Source organism: Argopecten irradians, chromosome 11 (genome assembly GCF_041381155.1).
Source record: "Argopecten irradians isolate NY chromosome 11, Ai_NY, whole genome shotgun sequence".
Classification (NCBI taxonomy): Eukaryota; Metazoa; Mollusca; class Bivalvia; order Pectinida; family Pectinidae; genus Argopecten; species Argopecten irradians.
This window is the reverse complement of record NC_091144.1, coordinates 28,962,318-28,986,511: the sequence shown is the minus strand read 5'-3', so window position 1 is coordinate 28,986,511 and position 24,194 is coordinate 28,962,318. Positions and strand designations below refer to the sequence as shown.

Sequence of the window (24,194 nt, the reverse complement as noted above, 5' to 3'; positions counted from 1 at the left end):
TCATATTTTGACATGCATTGTTGTGTGACATACATTGGGTGTTCAAGCATATTTCTATCATGCATATCATGCTAGAACACCCAATGTATATTAAATTGCATGTCAAAAATATGACAACAAATGCTTTAATGTCTCTTATTTGGTAAACATTTAAATGCTACCTACCATGAACAAAACACATGTACAGTGTATATACAGTCAGTCATTACAAGAGGCAGGTCATCCTCGACACTCCAGCTGTTATTATTACTTACTAACGTTATATCCATCCCTGGACTATCTCATAGTAAAATTGGAGGCAACAAAACAGAACAGGTAATTAAGTCATTTGATGTACATCAAAAGAGCCGTATTATGGTACACTGTGGTTGATTGTGTGGCCTTGAAGTCTCTCTGTAGTCTTCAAAGGAAATCTTTGCAGGCCTGTGGTTCAGATTTTCACTCCTGAGTTGCCTTCAGTTGTGCTATGAAATAGTCAGGGATGGATGCGACATCCATCAGTGATAGTAACCCCTGGAGCATGGAGCATGGAGGAGGGTATTTTGTAATTATTGACACTTAGCTGTCGTATAACGAATTACATAATTCTGCTAACTAATATACCTGCGTTACAAGATGATGAAAATTATGAAACACCGAATAACTAAATACATTTATTTAAATATCCCTGTTGTTTATCTCATTTTCCCATCGCGGCCCATGTTGTATGTGACATGATAGATAGCAGTTTGACTACAACCTCGGTTGTTATAGCTGTATATTATAAAGTGAAGGTATCTTACTTACATGATTACGTTTGCAATAATCCATTGTAGTTACAGGCATCAGGACGATATTACTTTCTCCTCTGTATTCAATTTTGCTTGTTACGAGCATTTTCATTGGCTTAAAAATTTACTTTATCAGCCATTAAAGGAAAAAATGGCGTCGCCGTTTGTAACGTCGCTTCTGATTGGCTGAGATGACGGCGTAATAATTTCATAGACAAAAGAGTCCCAAAATGAATTTTAAATGTTGAAGAGATTATCTTTAGTAAAATGAATTATAAGGATTAATTTGAATAGATTTTTTATGTTATGGAGATAACACAAAAATCTGAGTGTACTCTAAATAAAATAATATCCTGCAATGACATTTAATACATTTAATGGTAGATAACGACGCATCAATTAGTAAAATAATTGGCATTTTATAAAATTAGGTCACCTTGACCTAGATTTTGACATAAAATTATATTTTTCGATTATATATATATATATAAAAAAAAAACAATAACTCTTATAGATTTCGTCCGTTAGGATTTTTCTTTAAATTTATCATAATATATATATATATAAAAAATAAAAGTCAACGACTTTCCTCTTGTACATTCACCATATGATGGCTCTTCAGGAATATGTTTATTTTTCAAAGAACAAATAGCGTGACGTCACAAATACCGTAACGTCACAAGGTACACACGTTTACATAACAATAATATGAAGTTGCGCCATTTTCTATTATGGCCTATTGAGAGTTGGTTTTAATATTTTTATTAGCTGATTCTCTTTGTTTTCCAACAAAACAGTGTCTGAAGAATGTAATTGATATAAAGGTATAACATTAAATTGATCACCTGCACAATCATGTATATGCTTATTGACATTCAAATTACGTAGAGAATCCGTTCTTGTTTGTTGCCTATGAACAGTCATACGTGTTCTAAGTTCATTACTAGAACACGTATGATTTTGTATGCCAAATTGTTGCGGTATTAATGTGTAAAGAGTCGGAATTCGGGAGGGGCCTTGGCCGAAGGACAAGTAACGGCAGTGACTTTGTTTCATGACATGTTTATGTCTGAGACAGGAGTAAAGACAAGTCCATTCAACCAAACAATAGCTATCTTTAATATACATAAAAACATTACACTTTACAACAACGGCACGTACTTTAAAACAGTTACGGGATATACATTCACAGCTTAGAATACATTTAACACATATTCGATAATAAAACTATTTGAGTTCATGTTTAATTAAAATTATAAATGAATACATATGTATATATGTTAGAATGGAACATCCGCAGGACGAACCCATACCGATACAATAAATATTGGCAATTCGACACGTTGCATTATTTCAATTATAAGTTAGCCTTGGTCTCAGCGAAACCATTGATAGCCGCGTCGACTTTTCTTTGGGATTGTTCTTGAATCTCCTGAATATTAGCATTAGCTGTCTTGACTCACGATTTCACTGACGAAACCGAGTCGGAAACGGAAGAATAATAGAATCTTACATGGGTCTGTGAAGTGGACAGGGATATCTCAACCTGAGTGAAAGATTTTTGCTGGTCAACCCGAGGCTTGCCGAGGGTTGACGGCCAAAATCTTTCACGAGGGTTGAGATATATCTGTCCACTTCACAGACCCATGTTTGATTCTTTTTCTCCAATACATAGCAGAAAAATGATGAAATTCCACTTGGTTTCCAGCTTTTTCATCGCGCCATTATCGCAGAAACGTCGTTATGCGTCAAAATTGATGACGTCATTTACAATGTGCGCCGCATGTATTGATGACGTCACGTTATTGTCTAGCGCGTGTGAGCTGTCTTACACCCCCTTAGATAGAGATTAATAGAATCTTACATGGGTCTGTGAAGTGGACAGGGATATCTCAACCCGAGTGAAAGATTTTGGCCGGTCAACCCGAGGCTTGCTGAGGGTTGACGGCCAAAATCTTTCACGAGGGTTGAGATATCCCTGTCCAGTTAACAGACCCATGTTTGATTCTTTTTCTCCCATACTTAGTAGAAAAAATGAAAATTTCCAATTGGTTTCCAGCTTTTTCATTGCGCCATTATAGCAGGAACGTCGTTATGCGTCAAAATTAATGACGTCATCTACAATGCGCGCCGCAGTTACACCGCATGTATTGATGACGTCATGTTATTGTCTAGCGCGTGTTAGCTGTCTTACACCCCTCTGTGTAAGATAGAGATATCGTTTCCCTAGCAACCACGGGATATCCCTTTGAAGTATGGGAGAAATCTATTCCCTGGCAACCACGGGATATCCCTGTGAAGTATGGGAGAAATGAATGACTTTACGTTGGCTAAGCGTTCATCATTAATCCTAGCTAACCCACAAGTATTATATTTAACAGACTGGTTGATATCGGTGATATTGCTCCAAACAACTTCCTGAAGCGGTCTAACGACAAGGTTTTAGACGCGATCAGATGTACCCTATCAGACAAACCTCGGGACAGTTTCAATCTGATTGAAATACAGATCCTCATAACTACCCCTCTTATCCAACGTAGTGATGATAAGGATCTGTATTTTAATCAGATTGGGGACAGTTTATAATATTATTAGCGAAGACTTTTGAATGTAATGAAGTTAAATATTCCAATCATGAATTGCATCTTTTTATTCTTTTAGTAACACGGTTCAAAAATATTAATATTAAGCCTATCGATACCCAGAACAATGAAGAGATTATGATAACAAAATCAATACATAAGCAAACTAAGCAGTCTTCCCTGAAGAATTCCAAACCAACCCATTTCTCTGTGTGATTTACATCATTCAGCAATGTCAATATTTTGATGTTATTTTGAGTCAAACAACATTACGGGTAGGTAGGAAAATAGTTGCAGAATAATATAACTTCGAAATTATCGATGGTATATAATTTCATATCTTTAAATGAAAATTAAAAATAACAACAACAACAACAAAAAGAAAAAGAAAAAAAAAGGAAAAAAACACAAGGCTACTACATACGAGACTTACATTTCAAGCTGCTGTTCCTCAGTGTCTTCGACATAAAGTACTCCCAGCGTATCATGACAGTAATGATTCGGAGTAAATATCACTGGATACGTATGTTCCAAGAGAAATTAAGATAAATGCATACAGTCATCATACACCAATACCATTAGAAGTCTTCAGCTGATGGCACATGGACATACTGGGAGGACTACCCGAGCGCATAGACAAAGGCAAAAAATCGGGCTATATAAAAAATGTACTGTAGAAGGCCCACTACCTTTCCGGAGCAAAATATAAAGGTTTCTTAAAAACATAAATACCAAAAGAAAAAAAAGAAAATATCTATCGATGGCCAAAGATGAGGTTATAACATCAAACATATGCAAGATTTCCTGTGTAATATATATGTACGATAACAGTGGGGATTCATTTCGCTGTTCTGTCGTTTGTCGCAGTGATATTCAACTACCGCGTGGTATTTAAGGACGACGGCGGGAAACATAAAACGACCCGCGTTATGAAAATCAAAATTTTGTTCAGTCTAATTAAACTGTTCGGAAGGTCATGATAAGTGTGTTAGTAACGGTAAAATAATAACTTTTGCGACTCTTCAAAATTATCTATCGAGTTTTACATTTGCATTTTAAAAATCAAAAGCCGTTTCGGAATTTAAGTTCGAGATAAATTCTCTCTCCCACAAATGATATGATACAGTTTTCTTCATAACTTTAAAAAGTATCTGAAGAACGTAAATGTACTAAAAAAAATTTTTTTTACCCAATTATTCATTTTAGTATTGAAAATGTATTGAGAATTATCTGTGGAGTCCAAGATTTTTACAGTGCTTGTCAAAAATGTTACTGTTATTACATGGACGTATATGAAAAGGATAAGTCACAATGGGTTTGAGGCAAGTACGGCACCTGATTTTACTTTGATATCCGCCAGCGCAGCCTTTGATACAGCTTGCGGGTGCCAGGGTTACCGTCTTACTTTCTGAAGCTTGCTGTCATTTCATGAGCTGTCATATTTTTTTAACGAAAATTTTAGACATTTCTTCTAAATCTTACGTCCTTAAAGCGAGTACTAAACGTTGTAAAATTTATTTAACTTTACATTGGTGTTTCGTTTGACTCGATAAGGCAAGTATTTGTTGAGAAAAATGTTGTTGTTTTTATTCCCGGTATATAGGCGTCTCGCGTGGTGCTTAGTGGTGTTTAGTGGTGTAAAGAGACCGTGACGAATCCTTCTCACTTATAAATCCTTCTCACTTATAAATCCTGGTGTTATTATAACTGGTCAATATAAATGGGGAACCTTTTGATTATGATCAAGAAACTTATATACATTATATTTTTCATGTCTACCAGTAATACTAAACTTCAGAGGCTTCAGATTCCAAGTCCTCACTGTTTACATACTGATCATCTCTCAGATAATCGTCACTGTATGTTATGTGCTCTAGAAAGGGAGACAATCACTCGTCTTTTTGGGAATGCATTGAAGTTCAGAAATATTTAATCAATTTTGAAAATCTCTTAGACATTTTTTATTACAATTACAGAATCTAATACTACTGGGTTTTTTTTTGAAATCTAGATATTAACATCTTGGGCACAAATTACTGTGAATATGTTACGTCTGCATTGCCAAGCAAACTTCATTGAAATGAATGTCTGCATGCTTTACCCTTCAGAATATGTCGGAACAAATTGAGTTATTTTTGAATATCGTAAGATTTTATTTTATCTGAAGTGGGAAGAATTGTCCGGTCTAATACAATTAAATCATTCTCCCCTGAAAACACATTTAGGCTCTTCTAAATCAAAGACAAGACCAGTCCATTATGCAATTTAAGGGATAAATGACTGTGTTAAGCGTTTTTAATTTGAGGTGTGTTTTAAGAAATATACAGAACTTTCATGGTAATTCTAATTTTATTTGCTTTGCTGAGATTGTTACAATTCCAACCACAAATACACCATATAAAACATTGATCAAAATAATGATTGGTGTCAATCTTTGTTCATATATTTCTAGTATCAATCATTTTGAGGCTTCATTTACCTAGAATCTGATTTACAATCGACTTCTAATTCTTCGAATTATGTATGCAATGATCATATGATATTGTGTGTGTAAAGCTGTATAGAGAAACACACACACACAAAATTAATCATCTTTCAATAATGAAAGTGCAGCCTTCACAAAACAATTTGTATAAATGAACAGCCAGTAAATACCATAGAGTCGTATATACATCTGTCAATTGTATCTTGAATAAAGAACGTTGAATACACAGAGATAACTCAAGTCTCTTCAATTATTCCTTCATTAAAATTCAAATTGAAATCACAAATGTCGGCAAGATAGGAATGTCCTTGTCTCAAGGTAAATTGATCCCATAATATTTCCCTAAACTTGTGACAAATATGTTGAGGCAAGTGTTTTGTTCAATGTACAATGAACAAGTATGATGATGGGTTGAGTAACTCGAAGGATGTATATTTCTCTTAATCAGGATTTTTTTTTGTTTCCCATTACACATTTCTTCACGTTTTTCGTTTCTTGGCTTTTCCGCCTTCAGTGTGAATGTGTGTGTCCGTAGATTGTCTACGTCGTTTTGCTTCTTCCTCCTGCAAATACAACAGAATTCAGCCTCATCAGCATCATTATACAGTACATTATAAAGATATATTGTAATTCAATTCCATTATACTAAATAATGAAATTATAAATGAATTAATCCATTATACTAAATAATGAAATAATAAATGAATTATCAGTGTACTAAATAATGAAAATATAAATGAATTACAATGAATTATTAGTTTCTAAAAACCTATTTCGAAATAAGACTTGTTTATGCATTTAAGAAATGATGAGCCAAAAGGTTTTTTTCCCTGGTAGTATAAGTTGCAACAAATATCATAGTTTGAATGTTGAAACTCCACATTTACAAGGGTGGAGGTTGGGTGGGATTTATTGAGTTGGTGGGATGAAAATACAACGGATTACCTTATCGCTGCTATTGTCTACTCGTCGTGTTGTACGCAAGTGCTTTGTGTCAGTTGATTGGACCATTAGCTGTGTGCTTACATATTGCTGTGGAAGGAAAGAAAATGTAGATGAGTTACTAACATCATGAGTACCGGTAGCCTCCCTTTAAGAAATTGCTCCAACATCATGAGTAGCCTCCCTTTAACGATTTTTTCTTGACAAGCATTATCTTGAAAGTATTTCTCTGTCATTTCATTCTTCAATATAAATGAATATAGGAGAATTTTCCTTTTAAGAAGTTTTGTGTAATTTCCCCTCTCACCAATGTTAAATATAATATACTGGAAATCGACTTTATTTTGTTTGCAGTTTATTTTTGCGAATTTCATAATCAATACAACATAGTGAATTATTTAAACCGCAATTTATTTGACAAATTTTATTTCAACACAAAGCAATCATAGACACTAACTAATTCACCCCGAAAGTTACATTTAAGCTCTTTGAATCAGACTAGACCACTCCATTATGAAATTCAGGGTTGAATGAGCTAAAGATGATATTTACATACCTCAATATGCTGCATAACATCGTGGTACATCTCGACTGCCATCTTATACACATTGTGGTTGGAGCTGTTATACATGATAGCATTGGTAAACATCAGCATTACATCACGCTGGAATTCCGCTGTCGTACGAATGATACCCGCTTCCACATTCTTCTTGATTGTCCCCAGATTCATGGGTCTATGAAAGCAAAGTTTTGTTGTTTAAACAAAAAATATTTTATGAAGAGTGATCTTAATTCTCTTTACATACCATATTTGACCCAATAAGAGCCCAGCCCAAATCGAAAAAGAAGGGGCAATTGATAGGACCAGAATTGGGCTATAGATTTTCACAACTTTATTGCACTGAGTAAGCCCTTAATCAATTTAAAAAATAAATCAATTACCGAAACCTACACACAGTTTTAATAGATTAAGTCTGTATTTAAGTCAAAGTAATTGAAACTACGGCCTCAAAGGGGGGAAGTGTGTCATAATTATAAGTCAAATCATAATTATGTGTAGGGGCTCAAAATGATAAAGAATTATTCAAATTCTGTTACAGAACTTCTTGAGGTACAAGAGAGTGTAGGTATTCATTTTCATCCTGATTATCAATAAATTATCATTTTCAACAATATTTTTTTTACATTTATTTTAGCTATCATACTACAAAACAAGAACCAACAGAGTAGCCATACCGGTGACACCGGTCCATACCGGTGACACCGGTACAACCAGTCATGGGTCAATAGTAGCCTAGAGTTAACGATGAGTCACAAACACTTACCTGAAAACAATACTTGAATAACCTGGAGCTATATCTTCAGTGACGGGATGCATGAACACGTTGGCATACCTACAATATACAATGATTTTCATTAGGCAAGCTACCAGTAGGACTTGTTCAGTTCCATAAATTTCATTTACCCGGGTAATCCAGATCTTTATGTAATAAGGGATAGAAATAGGTATTTTTTCCATTTGAAAACAATTTTTCCACATAGATAATAGTACTGAGACATATTACAAAAGACATCACTTTCTCACTTAGAAGAAGTACTAGTGCCTTCCGTTCAATATTGTGTTTTGAATACCAAGTTCTTTTTTTCTATACATATCAGGTAATTTTATTCATAATAACATTAACGCTATTATGAATGTTTACATTGCATCTACTAGTTCGAAGTAGCTTGATACCATTTATGTAATAAAAGTACTAGTAAGGATACCAGCTAGTTTAGCTGCATTCATACTTATTTATCCTCAGATACATTTGATAACTAGACTGTTGATCCTGCCGTGTACATTAGTATTCCCCTATCAATTCCTTTTCGTCATCAGTCTAGATATATTATTGTTAAATTAGTTGTACATACTTGTGACTGGCTGCTGATTTCCACACAAGCATGATGGACTTCTTCCAGTTTTTCCAGTTCTTCTCATCTTCTGTGTCACTACTGTTAATTAAACAACAAACCACATTTACTAGAAATATATAATTTAATGAAGTTTCATCAAACAATTATCAGACTCATATAGGAAGCTTATAGAATCTACAATGGGGCAGTAAAACAATTATTGATATCTCAACCCAAATATGGCTGGTTAGCATAAGACTTTTCCAGTAATGACCAGGCAAATTTTTGTTACAGATGCCATGATCTCTTCAAAAGTGTATGACATACTTATACCACCTGATATCCCTGTGCAGTATTGTTGAGAATATATACATATGTATCCATATTAAACATTGTGACAAAATTGGTTCAAAACAACCTCAGCAACTTGCATCAAACCAATTTTGACAGACATTCCAATGTGATAAAGTATGAACTCAATATGTATTTATTAATAAAACTTGTGTTATAATCTTTACCAGTGAGACAGTGGGCTGTTTGGTATCGACTCAGAAAACGTTCCTGATGTCCCGGGCTGGTTGAAGGAACTCGAGGCTAGGTCATCTTCATCCTCCGTTGTTTCTCCGTCACTAAGACGAGACATTGTATCGTCCTTCCGATCATCTTCCTAAAACCCAAAGCTATGACAATGTACCAAAACTTTTGACCACCAACAATTGGTTTTCTTATAAATTTTTTCCAATTTCAAAGAAAAATCAGGATATCTGTTACATTATTGTTTTTGCTTTGGGAAAAGGAGGCATTGTTTAGAAACAATTATACAATTACAAATGTTTAGCAAGGGAAATCTGCAAAAATAGAGAAGCAAAATTTTATTTTTGTTGGAGATAATGAGATTAATTTTTAAGTATTACATGTAACACCCTTCTAGGTCTCCTGGAGGGACGTCTTCCTCCTCGTGATCGTCCTTAAACAGAAAATATTTCAAATCATCAAACAAGATGTCAATTACATTTAAAGTGCATCTATAAAGTGTAATTAATCCCATATCAAGAATTGTAAGATGTACGCACATGGCGTTGGGCATATTTGCAGAGATTTTATGAAAACAAAACAAGCACAAAATTCCCATGCTGCAGATATTTTTACTTTTAAATTAGCACTACAGTCAAATGTGTCTTCTATAAAGACCACCAAAGGGACCAAGAAAAAAGATTTTTATAGCCAAGTGGTCTTTATACACAGGTCAAATTGTCTTGAAATTGATAATTTGGGACTCTGTTCAAGTGGTCTTATTAAGCAGGTGGTCTTTATACAGAGGTGGTCACTAAGACAGTTTTTCAGTGTATTTCTTCCTTCTAATACTGCTTACTGTAAACTAACTTATTTTCATATGTAGTTAAATTTCACATACTTCGCGGACGATCAGAAATCATGAAAATTTATTGCCGCGAAAATGCATCAAACAATGGTACGTAAGAACCACTTGAGTCTAAATCACGAAAATAAGTCGATGTGAAATAGTAATTATTCATGAAAACGTGATATGAAGTCACTATAAAAGGTAAATATGCATGAAAACGCAAAATTAATTTGTTGTGTAAATGAGTTGGTTTGCAATAATACTCACCTCTACCACGTCTCCGCACAACATTCCTGGTGGTGTCAGACTCGCTCAGTTTAGACGAGACACTACTGGTAGGAGAGAGTGGTTCCTCTTCTTTGATGGAGATTTCATCGTCCACGTTAATGAAACTGGAGCTGTTGACATCGGCAGACTCCGTGCTGTCTTCCTAAATTAACGAGAAGTTGTAAGGAATGAGAAATAGTTAACACAGTTCAAATATCATTTGAGAATGCTCATACAAACTTTGAACAAATCTTAACAGAAATTAAAAGTCAAATCGATTTTAAAGACAGAGTTTGACAAGGATTTCATTTCAAGATTCCAGATCAATAATCACCTGTGACAAAAGTCCATTTATGGTTTTGGCTTTTAACACAATAATAGGTAATTTTGAAAAAAACCTCACAAAAGTTAATCCTTAAAACTGTCACTATTGCTAATTCTAATTGAATCCTAATGAATTTCAGATCAGGAAAGTAGATATGAACTTGAGAGGAAAGTGAATCTGTTAAATGACACAGAACATCACCTCACATCATATTTGCTAAAGAGTAAACATCGGTAAAAAGCAATCTGATAAACTATTCTGTATTTGAATATTACAGAGTTGTCTGCCCATGCAGGTGGATATTGATTGTGGCAACAGGTATTGGTAGTAAGTTTTCAGTGGAAACAATGTGAATTTTTTTCATAAAAATTATGATGTTATAATAAACACCTTCCTGCAGGGAGATAACTCTGAAATATGTAACGACATAATTATCTTCTTATTATCCCTACTTTGTTTTACAATAAGTATGTGTCTTTTTCCAGGTTATACAATATAGTACGCCTTAACATCAAACTCACTGGTATGTCCTCCACTTTGGCTATGGACATTTCATCGTCTTTACTCATAACATCAATAGTGGAGTCACGAGTGTCTTCATCGTCCTCCGTAGTCACCTCTGTCTTTTCTTCTTCTTCCTCCTCAGTAACAACCTCCTCCGACACCATGATGTCTGCAATCACGAATATATGACAATGCCTAAGTAAAATCACGAAAATATTACAATGCCTTACTCAAACCACGAAAAATGTTACAATGCCTAAATCAAATCAAACTGAAATGTGTGAAGATATCTCCTTCTATCTGAAATGGTTCCGTCAAATTTCAATAATTACATTAAAATAGTCTGGATTTTTCTTTTATTTTGACATATTTCATTTTATCAAGAAGTATCAAAAGTTAATCATAAGCATTGAATTGATGTCATAATTTTTTCAATTTTATCAGGTAAGGAAAAAGAAAATTGTTCTCAAATTTCTGTGAGATTCGTTCCTCTATGAAACTTAAAAATAGTGACATCAATGTTTGATTTAATATGACCACAATATCAACTAGTCAGATACCAGGGCTCGGCACCATAACACTTTCTCACACAGATTTCTTTCTCAAGTCTATGTAAAATCATATACTTGAGTGATGACAATAGTTTTATTCCTTGAGGTAAGGAAAATCCTAGACTGATACTAAAACTTGTAATTTCTCATATGAAAGCAATACATATAGTCGTACAGGAGGGATGGGGAGAGGGGTTACCTTGTGTGTGGTCATACAAAAGGGATGAGGGAGTTGGGGTTACCTTGTGTATGGTCAGGATGGGGGGTTGGGGTTACAAGGATATACCTTGTGTATGGTTGTACATAAGGGATGGGGGGGTTACCTTGTGTATAGTGTTACATAAGGGATTGGGAGGAGGGTTACCTTGTGTATGGTTGTACATAAGGGATGGGGGGGGTTACCTTGTGTATGGTCGTACATAAGGGATGGGGGGGAGGGTTACCTTGTGTATGGTCGTACATAAGGGATGGGGAGGAGGGTTACCTGGGGGGGTTACCTTGTGTATAGTCGTACATAAGGGATTGGGAGGGGGGTAATACCTTGTGTATGGTCGTCTGTGGTGATAGAAGTAGGGTCGGTTACAATCCCTGCCATTTCAACCTGTGTTGAGTCCTCTTCTACCTGCTCCGGTTTCTCCTGCAGTTTTGTCACAGTTGGGGTAACTGAAAATACAGCAACAAAAAATTTATCCAGTATTCGTTATAGATTTTTGACATCAAATTTGACCAAAACTTTCAGGAGATTAGAAATTGTTAAGTCAATCTGTTTTGTTAAACATTCTAAATGACCAGCCCATTGTTTATCAAACTGACTTTTTCGGGATTGTCAGACAGATAAATAACATATAAGGTATATTATATCAATTTGCATTTTTGTACAAAAGAGGAATTATTGATGAGAACTTGAAGTTTATTCTTATCCCTGAAATTTCACTACTTTCTAACATTCCCTCCACCTTTAGCCCTCCTCCGCCCCACCAACCATCACCCCTCTGTCACTTCTTATTTCATTAGTGCATCAGTGCCTCCCTACCTGGATATCATTATATCAGTAAATTTGCAGCATTCTAGTACCATTTATTTATAAAGGATGTAAATCGTCACTGTACTATAGAGGAGTTGGCTGTGAATGCCATTACCATAAGAGGTTGATGAATCTTCTGTACTGGATGCCCGTTCTTCCTCCTCCTTCACTGGTACTACTTGTTGTGTGGCAGTTTTGTTGGCCTGCTGGGCTTGCTCCAACTCCGCTTTCTATAACATCATATACAAAATATTCTAATATTGACTGAAAAAATGCAGCCAAAAAATATTTGAATATATCTGTACCAACAAATAAGAAAAAATAATTTTCTACTTCTCACAAAAAAATAAATGCTTTACTAAAATGTGTAAGAAAAGCTTTAAGGAAGATTAAAAATTGATAATTACAATGTACACATGTACTGCTAAAAAGCACATTTTTTTCGTGACGACTAAAAATTTGCATTAATTGTATGCCATACGAATTTCACAGCAAATGAGTTACAAAATTTGCACTTAAAATAGATGGTTTTGACTTCAAAACAAATAACAATCATGTTATAATATAACACCACCAGAAGAACAACCAAACAGAGAGATCATCAGATGGATAGTACACAAGGATATGCTGTGTAGTTGGTTATCTATGCCGGTCAAAATTTTCGCAGTTTTAACTTAAAACAAGAAAATTACATTTATTAAAAACTATTTTAAATTTCCGTGATCTGTCTTTCGGGATATATAAGATTCAACCATTCCTTATTATTTCGTGGATCAAATTTTCATGATCACTGTCCTGCGAAATCGTGAAAATATCATCCCCGCGAAAATAACTGACTATACAGTATTTTGTAGATAAAATTTTTGTAATCGTAATTTTGTCCCACGAAATCGCAAAATTATCATTCCAGCAAAAATAACCAGCTCTTTATTATTTTGTGAATCAAATTTTTGTATTCGTAATATTGTCTATCGAAATCTCCACAAAAATATGTATAGTATCTATGATATACTAGGAATTCCATACATACCAGTTGGTTGGCTGTGTAGTATTTACTTTGTAGAAGAGATGACAACAGTTCTGACGGGTTAGACTTTGGCTTGTCCTCTACAGGTGTAGCCACATCAGGTTTTACACTCAATGCCGGATTGACCGAGGAGCCAGAAGGAGCTTCAGTTGTCTAGGGTGGACATATCAATAGAGTAATTGAAATGTTGTGAAGATGAATTAAGTTTTAACAATTCAATTTATTTTTTTCACAGTGAAATGTTTTATGGTGAAAATATATGTGGCATTTTTCCACAGAGTGAAAATATCAGTTTTTATATTTTCACTCAATATTAACCAATCAAAACACCGCATTTACATTTTTTTTTTAAATATAAACCAAAATACAAAAAATGTATAACATAACATGCATCAGTAAATCATATTTATCAGACTATTTTAACTCATTCTCCCCTGAAAATTCTAAATGAACTATTCCAGTCTTTGAATTAGAAGAGTCCAAATGTGTCTTCAGGTGTGAATGAGTTCAGATAATATTGCTTGTCACAGTAGCCAGCACCCTCTAATATTGTTTCATTATTGTCTTTGTCCATGCGACAATATGTTCTGGAATTTTCTTAGCTAAATTTTCATTCTAATTTAAAGTTTGAATTTCTCACCTGAGGCGGAGCTGATTCAGTACTGGGCTCTTGTTTGATATTCTCCACATCCACCATAGTATTTCCCTGTTCAGCAAATATCTGCATCACGGTTCCTTTGCGTGGTTTGTTGGCTAAATTAGATCAAAAGGAAAATCACAAATGGTCAAAAATGTAAAAGTAATAGTGCAGTAGATGCACAAATGTGGCAGTAGATGGAAGCCAACCACCGATGATTAGGAACTAATCACCCCTACTGACCCACCATCTGCAGTGTAATCCAGGATAAGGGTTGAAACCCTCGAAGATGGATGGACCTGGCTGATGACGACCAGGACAAAAACGCTTGAACAGCAATACCAACAGTTGTTTTCAATTACTAATAATATTTATTATGAAATTGAAACTTTTATCATCTCTTTTTTTTAAAAACACTCATGTTATAGAGAATATTTTCAATATCATTGTAAAGAAATTAATTTAAATTTATAATATAATCCCAGAAGTTGCTAGATCTGGATGAGACGGAATTTAAGCATTTCTGAAATTTTAAGTTTATTTCATCTTTGTTATTCTGAAGCATTTCTGAAATTAAAAATTTATTTATTCTTCGACACAAATAAACAATAAAGAAATTTTCCCCATTAATTTTCTTACCCTATTAGCACAGGATTTTACAGAAATCATGAGGTTTATTTTATAAGTAAATATAAATGTAGACCATTTTATTTATTGCCTTTCGAAATTTGCCCCTGAATAAGTAATATATTTAATACAGATAATCCCATTTGCTTCCTGTTCAAGGAAAAACTAGCATCCAGTTTCATCAAAATATCTTAACTATAGGAAACGTTTCACTTAAAATTTCCATAGCAAAGCATGCGAGAAGGTAAGGAAAGTTCTGTAACTTTTAAGATTTTTCAGGTATCAGGTAAATGAGATCTTATACTGACTGACCTTCAGCCTCCTCTGCTAACTTCCTTTCCATCTGTTTCGCTTCCTCTGCTGCCTTCTTCTCCCTGTGAAAATATGACATAAATATGCCAGCTAAAGCTTAATTCACGTTTATAGCAAAATCTCCATGATCAAAAAATCAATTGAGTTGGTAAAGTGTTTTAATAATAGAAACATGTAATTGTCAATACATTAGAAACATTCGGTCAAAGATTCTGTTTAGTTTGGTTTGCTTCACATCCTATTAACATCCAGCGTCATGTAATGACGTTGCTAGGTTTTAGGGTGGGGGAAAATCGAAGTACCCAGAGAAAAACCATTGACCAGTGATCAGTGCCTAGCAACTGCCCTACATGGGATTTGAGCTGGTAACCCAGAGGTGGAGGGCTTGTGGTAACATGTCTGGACATCTTAATCACTGGGCCACCGCAACCGCTCAATCAAAGAAGTTATTATCCAATTAACACTTTTTATTTTCAATCATACAAAGATTCATTACGGTTGTCATTACAAGTGAAAGCTAAAGACAGACTTTGAAACTGAAACATTCACAATCTAATATACTTTTCTCAATCATTCCCACCTATCCTACACTGTCAAAAAAACCACCTGCATAATAGGCCCAAAGGGCCTTAACGGTCATCTGACTACCTTGGCAATAGTAAAATTAATTTCATATGGTGTCACTTTGTCAGGACCATGTCAGGATCATTTTCTATTTCCTTCAACAAATCTTATTTCAAACAAGAGGCCCAAGGGCTTTAACATGTAGGAATTTAATTAGATATAGTGTCATGGTAACCTTCTTCGATTTGGGATCAACCAGAGATGTAACAATACTTTGTCGAACCATGTCAGGATCATCTCATGCAGATGAAGTTGCAGCCAAATCACAAAGGTAGAACTTGAGAATAAGTTCAAAATGTGTTTTCAAGATGGCGGCTGTGGCGGCCATTTTGGATTTCAGATCGACCCGAAAAATAACAACACTTTGTCGGGACCATGTCAGGATCATTTCATACAAGTTTCAGCCAAATCGCACCGATAGAACTTGAAAAGAAGTTCAAAATGTGTTTTCAAGATGGCGGCTGTGGCGGCCATCTTGGATTTCGGATCAACCCGAAAAATAACAACACTTTGTTGGGACCATTTCAGGATCATTTCATGCAAGTTTCAGCCAAATCGCACCGGTAGAACTTGAGAAGAAGTTCAAAATGTGTTTTTCAAGATGGTGGCTGTGGCAGCCATCTTGGATTTCGGATCAACCCGAAAAACAACAACACTTTGTCGGGACCATGTCAGGATCATTTCATGCAAGTTTCAGCCAAATTGCACTGGTAGAACTTGAGAAGAAGTTCAAAATGTGAAAAGTTAACGCACGGCGCACGGCGCACGGCGGACGACGACGGACGAAACATGACGACTATAGGTCATCCTGACCCTTCGGGTCACTGTCAAAAAAAACCACCTGCGTAATAAGACCAATTTCTTAGGGCCCCAAATGGTCAATTTCACCACAATTTGTCCTGTCTATACAGATCAATTGGCTATAAAGACCATTTTTCTCTGGTTTCTTGTTGGTCTTTATAGACAGGTTTATGATTTAAATCAAAAGCTTACTGAACATCTCAATAAATGGAACAGCATGACCATAGTCAGTGATTGAACTCGCTCAATCAATACCTGCCCACAAGGACAGATAACTCTGTAATATGCAAATACAGAATAACAGAATAATGATATGAGAAATAGTTTGATAAGATAAACATAAATCACTTACATCTGCATCTGTTGCCAGATTTCTCCTAGTTTGTCATCCATCTGACCAGACCTGATACTTTCCATTTCTTTTTTCAGTTTCCTGTCAATACAGTCATATACAGTATCTATATAACAAGTTGATAAAGATCAGACAATATCAATTTCCACACAGAAGTTTATCCATTACAAAGTTAGTTCATATAATCCAATAACCACCATATTTTTCCACAAGAGATACCAGATGGATCTTGGCACCCACCAAAGAGTGATCTATGTCCGACGATATAATGAGGGATCATTTCTATGGTTTTTAAACTTCAACTATCAAAATCCAAAATGGTTGACTGTCGGCCAACTTGTTGACTGATGGAACCCTAAAACTAATTTTGATTTCCGATTGGGTGTCCTACCATGGCCTATATCTATGTCTTAAAGCATAACAAACTTATTTCTCTATATATCTAAAGAAACTTGATGTAAAAGCTGTTCTACTCTTCATATAGAATAGTGACACTTTTTGTAATATGAAAGCAATATCTTCAGTTTAACTAAAAATGGATTTTTACAGTAATAATGTGAGAATTTGGATGTTTGAAGTATAATTTACTGGTGATTTGTCCGATCTTTTAACGTCACAAAAATCATGTCGAAATATGACGTCGCAATCACTAGTCAGTGGGACTAATAGACAGTAAATCATACTTTATCAACTTATTGAAATTAACTGTTAATCACAGATGATTCATGACAACTTATACAGTTATCAGTAAAGGAGGCCACTTGAGACACAGTTCTCCAAAACGAAACCATCTAAAACGAGATTCTTGTCTTTTTTATGTCACAAAATGTTTTTTAAGGAATGCTAAATATACTCCAACTGTTATTGCTATATACAGAACTCCTAGTTTTCCTACTTGTATCTTTGTTGCTGTTCTGTGACTTTTTTCTTGAGCTCCTCCATCCTTTCGATGCTAAGTTTACGAATAATCTGTATGCCAGGTGTCTCAATCTCTCCTCTATCACCACGCTTACGTCTGAAATTAAGGAATAAAAACTTATTATCATTAACACCCCATTCCATATAAGCGCCCCTCCCTCTTTTTGAAGTCTCAATTACACTAACCTCAATTCAATGCAGACTAAAAATATGAAAATTATGTAGATTTCTTCATCTGGTTTCTTTTGCAGATAGGTTTATGGCTTACTGTGCAATATTGTTTCATGAAAGGCAAGTCCAAATTTGGTTCTGTTATAAGCGCCCCTCATTTTTTATTTCAATTTTTAAGCACCTTAATTGGGCACTTAATAGGTCAAATACAGTAGTTTATTTTCTATTCATTTTTTAGGACTTTTGTAATCCTACTAGGATAACTAAATTTTTATCATGATATCATGAACTATATTGATTTTGAAGTCACATGTTTGAAATTGGTCCTTTTTGATCCATCAAACTGAAAATATATTTTACCTGTATATAAGAAAGTGACCACTTCTTTGATATTTTTAAAGAAAACCCATAATTGAGATACATGTATATGCATTGAAGAAAGCGTTTACCTGAAGTTCACAAACTTACTTTGGGGTTTCAGCTTTTTCAAGTAGTTCCGCATATTGGAGGGCACAATTCTGTAAGACATGGATATGACAGATCTTGGTGATGTCAGAAAATAGAAGTAGTGCTTCAATTTAAACAGAAAGTTTAACACTTTTTCTTTAATATAGAAATGCTACAAGAAACACAAAACATGTCATTTTCATCTGGATGATAGTTAACATAGCAATGCATAGCAGGTAAATAATACATAGAATCTTACATGGGTCTGTCAAGTGGACAGGGATATCTAAACCTGAGTGAAAGATTTTGACTAGTCAACCCGCTTGCAGAGGGCTGGAGGCCAGAAGTCTTTCACAGGGGTTGAGATATCCCTGTCCACTTAATAGTTGACAGACCATGTTTGATTATTTTTTTCTCATAATGTAAAGAAAAATTCAGTTAAAGGTATTTTTCTATAGTGACAACATCACAAAGATGTCGCAATGCATCTTGAAAAATCAATGACATCCTTGACAAGAGTCTCTGCATGTAAAAATGATGTCATTAAAAGGAGTGTGTAAGCTGTCTTTTCCCTTCCCTGGTGAAAGACAGAATCATTTTTCCCTAGCAACTGTGGGATCAACCTGTCCAGTATGGGAGAAATATTTGTCTTTAATCGTTTAGACGTGAATTACCTTCTGAGAGAAACTCTCTGGTGTCCGATTAGGTTCTCCGTATGGCCTGATAGCTCTGCTCACAGACACCCTGTAAAATCGAAAAATAGTAATAATTATTTCATAAAGCGATTAAATGTATTCCATCTCAATTACCATTTTATATTATATTCAATATTATCAAAATGAAAATGGAGTATTTTGAGCATATATGTAGTTAAAAATCAAAGTGCCAAGCAACATTGCACTAGATGTTCAACACGGTGGACAATTCATCAACTGGAATTTTATAGAATTCAGAATGCAATTAATGCTATCAGCAATACTATTGCAATTGAAGTCTGTAATAGTTGAAGTATCACAATAGTGTTTTCTCCGATAGCAAAATTGCCAATAGTATTGGAATAGTTAAAAATCGTAGGCAATAGTCACCACTAGTAATTTGCATATATATTTCTGATTACGGTGTGTTGTACATAATGGATGTATCAATCATGAAATATGCATTGTAGTTCAGTTACAAATTGGATACACCTTTTTTGTTAAAACAAACTATGTCTGTACAGTATATATTACCATAGCTCATCACTTATAATAGACAACGAAAAATAAAAACACAAACCAGTTCTGGTCACCACTCCTTAGTACAGAACAAGCTAATGCAAGCCTCTCTCTCAAAGACCACACTTCTAAAGGCGCCTGATGGCGGAATTCTAAAGAAAAACAAATTAAAACATTTTACCTACTAAAAGATATGTACTTTATTGAAAAGCACAATAAAAAATCAAAGTGAAAATAAATGCCATAATTTTGTATAAGATTTACAACATTTGACCAATTATGTTATAAAAAATGGTTAATTGATCTGAAACAACAAACAAAATTATTACTTGTGACATTTAGATAACCACACTGAATCTTCATCACACATAAATGACCAGTACAATATGTATACACTGAGAAGGAGCATTATGTATGTTGGTACGAGATGGAGCCTCAGTGCGTACATTGTAAGTGTGTTTAAGATGGTAAAACTGTCGACAGGTGAGCACATGCTTGTAGTAATACTGTACAAGCATTCGGTCTGCCCTTCTCCATATGTTAAATTGACGTACCACTCTAATGAGTGGCTGAGTTGCGTGCCGAATGGACTGTCGATATATTATATCCAACCTGTGTACAGTAGCCTAATTATTATAATAAGCAGATAATGGGATAAGATTAGACCCGATCTCTGAAGGAAGTGGGCAAGCAAACATGACGATCTGTTTATCAAATATGAGACAAAAATATAACGACTGCAGTTTAGAGTCGTTATCGTGCGATGCAGATTAAATATAACTTTTAATTTATCCCGCGTAATAACAAAAGAAAGTGCACGAATCAGAATCGTAGTTTTGTTATTCTCATTAATGAACAGGCTATTAAACTATTTAATTTTACTGCAGCATGTAGTCAATATATAATCAATATTTCCAATAAGCTAGTAAGACATCAAATAAATGAATGGTAAGATTATACAATCAGTTTCTTCGTTCAGCAGGTTTTTACTTACTGGGGGTCGCCATTTTCACCGGAAATATCTGACAGCCTTCTAAAATTGAAAGCGGAGACTTCATTTTATCCGGACAGTCCCTTCAAGCTTAAGTATTTCTTCTTTTACAGTTAGATATGGACTTAAAAATGTATATACAAGTAAATCCTTGTTTTCTCACTACTGCATATTTTCTATTTATTTCAATGTATCTATTTTTTAAATCCATGTAAAGATTGGCACAATTTTCTAATGTATATTGATAAGTAAACTCTGCACAAAGTTTATTTCTCATGATCATGATCGACCGCAAAAATGTGGATTTAAGTTTGATATCAGCAGAATCACAGGGGTTTGTTATACAGTTTATATATTCACCACCAGTCTGAAAACCATTTTAGAAATCTATACTCTTAATGGTCTAGATCAGAAATGTATACCATGTTGAATATAAGTTAAATATACCGAAAGTGTACATCTACTGTGACTATGTCAAAGTGCTGTTTAATTTTCGTTTATACGGTTTGACTGGCTAGACTCACATTTGCAGTTGTCCCTCTATGAAATAATGACAAATCTAATGATTTTATATTGTTTTAATGCGAACCTTGGCGAAGCCCTCTTAGGCCGATATCAACTTTTTTCTACACACAAGTCCACGAGGATTAAGATAATAACTTAAAGTAAATAACAATGTACTTCTACATAACGGTACGGTCCAACCAGTCCAACTGTATAAACGAAAACGACTCAGAAACAAAACCAGAGGGAAAGTTGCATTTCAAATATTCCAATAGTAAACTTTCAATATAGAATAAATCAGTACTTTAATCATACATTCAAAATCATGCTACCGCCTTTTTTATGACTTTTTAAATGATTTTTTTTTATTACAAAGCATCCGATGTAATATTACGGAGTGTTATATATAATGTGAGTAATACAAAACTTTCAAACATGCACATTAGGAAATATTCCTAAATAATCCTATTTTGCTTGTAACAAGCATTTTCATAAGCTTACAAACTGCCTTTATCAGCCCGTACAGGAAAAAATGGCGTCGTCGTTTGTAACGTCGCTTCTGATTGACTGCGATAATGGCGTAATGATTTCATAGATAAGAGTCCCAAAATTAATTTGGAATATTGAAAACTGGTTAATTCCAATTGATTTAGATTTAGGATTGATTTGCTTTTAATAACTTTCATACTCCCGTACTCACGTGCATCCACATCATTTTCATGATCATTTTAGAATAGGTTCTGATTACCATTTTACACACAACTTATAAGAAGCAAATTTTCTCTTTCATGTATCTACATTGAAGATTGTTGCTAAATAATGACCATGCGTATCTATACTTTCTAACAAATCCGTTGATGTATAATGAATTTTATCTAAACGTTCGAGTTACTGCTTATAGCTTATGATATTTTATTGTTGGAAATCTAAATGTATAACACAAAAAAATCCACTAATCCCATGGTCATGCGGAGGTCGATGTATAGCATATGGACTTGGATCATTTTTAGAAACACCAGTTTAATATTAGTGTTGGAAGAAAGAAAAAAGAGTCCTCCTGCACATTTTTCATACTTCATTCTAGAAAATTTTCCGCTGCGCGGCGCATTTCCTAAAACGTTCAAGCACATAATGTCAAACCTTAAATAGTAAAAATTCAATACACACGAACTAGACTAAAAATGTCCATCAAGGGATTCTATGTACTATTTAAAAAAAAATGTCTCTTAAAAGATCAATTTGTTTATATGTCTTAGCGAGACAATTAATTAATTCATTTTTTTATGTTACACAACAATGTGCCGATGGTGTGAAGCCGGTATATTCAGATCGAGTAGGGTTGCATAATTTTATGACGACACAATTATCATTTCTAAATGCAGGTAGCTTTAAATCGAAAAATTACCATGTTAAGAACGCTTTATAATCATTAAAATATATCGTAAATACGTCTCAGCCGTTCTAAATCGTTTTTTTTTTTTTTCCGGGGGAGACCCCCGGACCCCCCCCCCCCCCCCCCCCCAAACACCAAAATCTCGCGCTTTCGGGCGCTCGCAAATTCATCAAAACTCATTTAAGCTATTCTAAATCGTAATATTTTTCCCGGGGGAGGCCCCGGACCCCCCAAACACCAAAATCTCGCGCTTTCGGGCGCTCGCAAAATCATCAAAATACATTGTAAAACTCATCTCAGCCATTCTAAATTACAATATTTTTTCTCGGGGTTCACCCTCAGACCCCTAAAACACCAAAACCTCGCGCCTTCGACGCTCTCACGCTAATTTGGCCAATTTGCGTATTCGTTAATTTCCTTTTAGCGACCCCACTGTGTACAATGATTAAATTTAATGATATATGAAAAATGTACATAAAGCATATATGGTTAGGAGTTGAATTAATCTCCTCCTGAAGGTACGGCGGCTGGGGGGGGGGGGAGTGTTCAAAATATTTAGGATTTTTGCCCCCCCCCCCCCCCCCCATTACGTTTCATCTTCCTACGCCACTGTACTACAATCACCTCAAATAATCATAAAGACTTCCTGTTTTGTAAAACGGGGTTGGTATAACATCATAAAACAAAATTTATTGTTTAAAACTCTCGCGTAATTTAACGCCAAAAGTTTCGCTTTCGTAGAAGAGATTTTGTTTAGTAAATTGAATTATAGTCTATACTGTACTTCTATACATTTGCAAAGGACATAAGACGTATTCAGCGATCGGAAATTATTAATTTGAATAAATTGATAACTAAGAACCATTAAATGCATGCTTTATCAAATATGCAAGGTAATTTATATTACACAGATTAGACAGATTAACATAAGTGTAAACGCTTTTTTTCTGAATCCTTATTATGTTTTATGTGTACCTCGTGAATTATTATGTTTCAAATAAAATAATGTTTAAACTAAGGTAATTTATGAACAACGACGCAAAAATAAAATTAATGCTAATTTTGTTTGTACTAGCTATAAATATACATGTACACATGTAATTAATAAAGAAATCAATGATTCTATATTTTATTATAGGAGCATGCTTACATGAAGCATAGATATAAATAGACATTTTAAAAAAAAAAACAAAAAAAAAACATAATCACGGTTCAACGATTAAAAAGTAATTTGTGTTACAAATTACGCTAAAAATCGTTTATTTAGAATACGCATTTTTGACAGTTTAATTCAAAATAACTCTAAATTAATGCATTTTTCAAAAATAGTTTATTTTACCATTCTACTGAACAAAAATCAATACGAGCGGCTTCGTTGAAGGTCACCTTTACACACCGAAATATCGATGAACATAGAAAGCCGTGATAGAGAATCAAGTCTGTCACGAGTTACTCCCCTTGGAGGAA

The 24,194-nt window shown here is 34.5% G+C and overlaps 1 protein-coding gene across 2 annotated transcripts; it reads right to left on the bottom strand.

Annotated features, from left to right (window-relative positions):
- Positions 1 to 5,616: 5,616 nt before the first annotated feature.
- On the bottom strand, positions 5,617 to 24,141 carry LOC138335222 (bromodomain-containing protein 8-like). Of its 2 annotated transcripts, XM_069284204.1 has the most exons (21): positions 24,124 to 24,141; positions 20,834 to 20,872; positions 19,901 to 19,991; positions 19,300 to 19,369; positions 18,647 to 18,696; positions 17,985 to 18,104; positions 17,090 to 17,170; positions 15,313 to 15,374; positions 14,377 to 14,489; positions 13,740 to 13,889; positions 12,825 to 12,939; positions 12,226 to 12,348; positions 11,152 to 11,303; positions 10,306 to 10,468; positions 9,590 to 9,642; positions 9,194 to 9,342; positions 8,694 to 8,774; positions 8,105 to 8,173; positions 7,336 to 7,513; positions 6,783 to 6,869; positions 5,617 to 6,400 (listed from the first exon to the last, which is right to left on the bottom strand). In XM_069284204.1, the coding sequence occupies exons 2-21, from the start codon at positions 20,844 to 20,846 to the stop codon at positions 6,317 to 6,319; spliced, it is 2,004 nt and encodes a 667-aa protein (XP_069140305.1). In that variant the 5' UTR covers positions 20,847 to 20,872; positions 24,124 to 24,141; the 3' UTR covers positions 5,617 to 6,316. The 2 variants fall into 2 exon arrangements, with proteins under 2 accessions (XP_069140305.1, XP_069140304.1); XM_069284203.1 differs by lacking the exon at positions 24,124 to 24,141 and having other exon boundaries at positions 20,834 to 21,066.
- Between the last annotated feature and the right edge of the window lie 53 nt (positions 24,142 to 24,194).

Bases quoted from the DNA above. Each gene is read 5' to 3' on its own strand.
- LOC138335222 (XM_069284203.1), bottom strand. From the start codon at position 20,897: ATGAAGTCTCCGCTTTCAATTTTAGAAGGCTGTCAGATATTTCCGGTG. The intron at 18,105-18,646 runs GTAAGTTTGTGA...CCTTAATTTCAG, and splicing joins GAAAAAGCTGAAACCCCAAA to ACGTAAGCGTGGTGATAGAG. The intron at 14,490-15,312 runs GTCAGTCAGTAT...GATCTAATTTAG, and splicing joins GTTAGCAGAGGAGGCTGAAG to CCAACAAACCACGCAAAGGA.